The sequence below is a fragment of the Marmota monax genome, unplaced genomic scaffold (genome assembly GCF_021218885.2).
Source record: "Marmota monax isolate L192 unplaced genomic scaffold, Marmota_monax_Labrador192_F-V1.1 WCK01_AAM20220418_F8-fsc00102, whole genome shotgun sequence".
In the NCBI taxonomy this organism is placed as follows: Eukaryota; Metazoa; Chordata; class Mammalia; order Rodentia; family Sciuridae; genus Marmota; species Marmota monax.
The window spans coordinates 4,652,746-4,655,800 of record NW_026692494.1 but is presented as its reverse complement, the minus strand read 5'-3'; the positions used below and the strand labels follow the sequence as shown (position 1 = coordinate 4,655,800).

At 63.3% G+C, this 3,055-nt stretch overlaps 1 protein-coding gene across 3 annotated transcripts; it reads left to right on the top strand.

Annotated features, from left to right (window-relative positions):
* Positions 1 to 217: 217 nt before the first annotated feature.
* On the top strand, positions 218 to 3,036 carry Mrpl54 (mitochondrial ribosomal protein L54). Of its 3 annotated transcripts, none has more exons than XM_046444120.1 (3): positions 218 to 404; positions 1,529 to 1,694; positions 1,769 to 3,036. In XM_046444120.1, exons 1-3 carry the CDS (start codon positions 224 to 226, stop codon positions 1,899 to 1,901), a joined length of 480 nt encoding a protein of 159 aa, XP_046300076.1. In that variant the 5' UTR covers positions 218 to 223; the 3' UTR covers positions 1,902 to 3,036. The 3 variants fall into 3 exon arrangements, with proteins under 3 accessions (XP_046300076.1, XP_046300077.1, XP_046300078.1); XM_046444121.2 differs by lacking the exon at positions 218 to 404 and adding an exon at positions 681 to 844; XM_046444122.2 differs by lacking the exon at positions 218 to 404 and adding an exon at positions 937 to 1,086.
* The last annotated feature ends 19 nt before the right edge of the window (positions 3,037 to 3,055 follow it).

Sequence of the window (3,055 nt, the reverse complement as noted above, 5' to 3'; positions counted from 1 at the left end):
GCCCGGACGCCCGCTCCTCCGTCCCCGGGCGCCCCGCCCACTGGACCTGCGTGGCCTCGCGAGGCCTGCTGGGAAACGTAGTCCTCCAAGCACATGTCGCCACACGGGGGCGCCAGAGCTGCGACGGGTGTAGAGTCACGAGTTCGAATCCCGACCCTCCAGTCTCTCAGAGGGAGCCCAGGCTGGCCCTCTCTCCGCAAAATGAGATTACTGCGTGCCTCTTATGGCTGGGATGGCACGTGGGAAAGAAGTGGGGCTGGGAATACTGAAGAGGAGTGAGTCTGGTGGAAGACGCACTTCCGGTTGGGCTCAGAGTAGGCGGGGCCAGTGGCCTCCCCGGCCTCCGGGCGGCCGAGGAACTCTGCCTGCCGAGCGGGACAGTGGTGCCCACCTCCTAACGGCGGGTAAGGATTTAGCAATAGGTCCAGGATATACCAAGGATACGCTGGAAGAGTTGGCTTTTCTTTCTTTTCGGCTTTCAAAGCCTTGCTTATTGAACAAGCCAGGAATACGTTAGGTGAGGTATCTTGAGTAAATAAGTATCTGAAGAAGGGCAAGAAGTTAGTGAAATGTCCGCTGAATATTACGTCACACTAGAACTGGGACCGTCACCAAAGTCACGGTGGGCCGAAGGCTTGCCCGCGGCCGGCAAGACCACACTTCCCAGGAGTCCCCGCGGCCTCACGTCTCCCGGAAACGAGCGCGCGCAAGCATTCGACCTACGTCATGGCGGCCAGGCGCCTCTTCGGGGCTACTCGGGCCTGGGCCGGCTGGGGGACCCGGGAGATCCTAGACTCCCCCTCTCCTGGAAGACTCTTGGTTCGGAATTACGCCAAGAAACCGAGTGAGCCAGGGTATTAGGGATCAAGATAGGGACGGTGGACACGCGGGGAATTGGTGGCGCGCAGGCGCCAGTTGGGGAGGTGGGTCTGGAGTTTCTGCGCAGGTGCAGAGACAGAGCACAGGCTGTGTGCGCAGGCGCAATTTGGGGCCACTCGGAGCGCCGGCGCGCGTCTAGTTGACACCTGCGGATGCGACTGCGCTCTGTGCGCAGCCGCCGGCCGAAACCTCGCAGCCGTTGGCAGGGTGTGCGTTCAGCGGCGGGCGCGTTTCAGTGCGCAGGCGCGGGAGAGCGGGACTTGTCTGGGGAGGCGGGAGCGAGGGTTCTCCTCTTATTTCTGCTTCCAAGTGGCTGTGAGCCTTGGCACGAGCCGCCTCCGGGAGTCGGAGAAAGATATGCGGCCCATCTAAGTACTAAATTCCCTGATATTTAGTTATTGAGTTGTACCTGGATACAGCCTTGCCTGATCTCTGTGAAAGGAGGAAGCAGGCCAGTGTTAGGGCTAGAGTCACACGCGGCCAGTGGAGGGAGACCACCTCCGCGAGGTGAACCGCATCACAGCCGGACCCGAGGGGGGACGAGGCCACCCTCGGCTCGCCTAGCTGGGCCCCCGCGATTGGGAACGTAGGAGAGCCCCAGGGCCTTGGAGGGGGAGCTGGGCTGGCCTGACTCTCCCCTGCTCCCCAGTCACCAAGGGCGCCAAGGGCGGGAAGGGCAGTGTGGTCAGCGAGGCCCTGAAGGACCCGGAAGTGTGCACCGACCCCGTGCGGCTGGCCACGCACGCCATGGGCGTCAACATCTACAAGGCGGGCCAGGACGTGGCCCTGAAGCCGGACGCCGAGTACCCCGAGTGGTGAGTGGGCCCCGCGGAGGCCTGAGGGTCACGCCCGGCGGCTGGCCCAGACCTGAGCCCCGCCCCACCCCCAGGCTGTTCCAGGTGAACGTGGGCCCCCCGAAGAAGCTGGAGGAGCTGGACCCCGAGACGCGGGAGTACTGGCGGCTGCTGCGGAAGCTCAACATCTGGCGCCACAACCGGCTGAGCAAGAGCAGGAAGCTGTAGTGAGCGGGTCCAGGCGGCTGGACCTGCCCCTCCCCACAGGCGCCAGCCTTCCCTCCCCTTCCCCAGGCCTCAGTGGGCTGCTGGAGTTCCTGGCCTTGTCCAGAGGCCTCGGCCCCAAACCTAGGAAGGGAGGCTGTCCTCACGCAGCCTCTGCCAGGGCCTCAAACCTGCCCGGAGCTGTTGGGAGCCGGAGAGAACCTTTTGAGCTTCAGGAACTGAAAAGCCCAGGTGCAGGTGTCGGGCTTCAGGCAGGGCTGGATTCAGGTGCTTCAAGATAAAGACCTGTGTCCTGTCCGTCCCTGGATCTTTACCCCCCTAGCCTCAGGTCTCCTGGCCAGCACCCCCGACACACACACACACTCAGCAAGTGGAGCTGGGCGAGGGGACTGCTCAGGGCAGTCCGTTGAGCTCAAAGGTCTGGTCCTCCCTCCCTCCCTCCCTCCCACTGAAGCCCAGGCTCAGCCTCCCACCTGGCCCTCCCCAGCTGCATCATGAGCCTGGTGGGCAGCCAGGTCCCTGCATCCTCTCGCCCAGCCCAGCTGTGAGGTGGGCCTAGGAGCAAGACCCAAGCCCACCAGATTGGAGGAGGGCAGGGGGGTGCCCAGTGAGGGGCAGCAGGGACCTCTCACAGGACTCTGCCCCACACAGGTCCACTGATGGCCTGGGCCTGCCCCCTCCAGGCCCCTCTGGCTACAGACTGGACCCTGCAAGAGACCCTCAAATTCTGCCCGGTCCCAGGGAGATGAGAGCCCTCGTCCTCTCAGCAGGCTCTGCAGAAGGTGACCAGGCACCTACTCCCTGACTGGTCACAGATGCAAACATCCGTTCCTTCCTGATTCTCAGGTTGTACCTGCCCTGCTTCAAGCCTGTGGCGGTTCTCCGCAGCACTCCAAGTAAAAGCCAGAGTTACAGTGGCCTCTGCGCCCTGCCCACCCTGCCTGGTCACCTCCCTTAACCCCTTCATCCTCTGCTCCAGCCACAGGGACCCTCTGCTGAGCCTGTAAGACACCAGGCTTTTCCTGCCCCAGGGCCTTTGCAAGCTCTGCCCTCTGCCTAGACTGCTCTTCTCCCAGATAACTCCCCAGCTGCTCCCTGCCACCTCCCCAGGTCCCCCATTAAAGTTGCCGCACAACCAGTCACCCTGGTCTTTCTCA

What these genes read in the sequence shown, in the direction of transcription:
- Mrpl54 (XM_046444120.1), top strand. Translation starts at nt 224, where the DNA reads ATGGCTGGGATGGCACGTGGGAAAGAAGTGGGGCTGGGAATACTGAAG. An exon ending in TGCCCACCTCCTAACGGCGG is followed by an intron (nt 405 to 1,528) that starts GTAAGGATTTAG and finishes CCTGCTCCCCAG; the next exon opens with TCACCAAGGGCGCCAAGGGC. An exon ending in GACGCCGAGTACCCCGAGTG is followed by an intron (nt 1,695 to 1,768) that starts GTGAGTGGGCCC and finishes CCCCACCCCCAG; the next exon opens with GCTGTTCCAGGTGAACGTGG.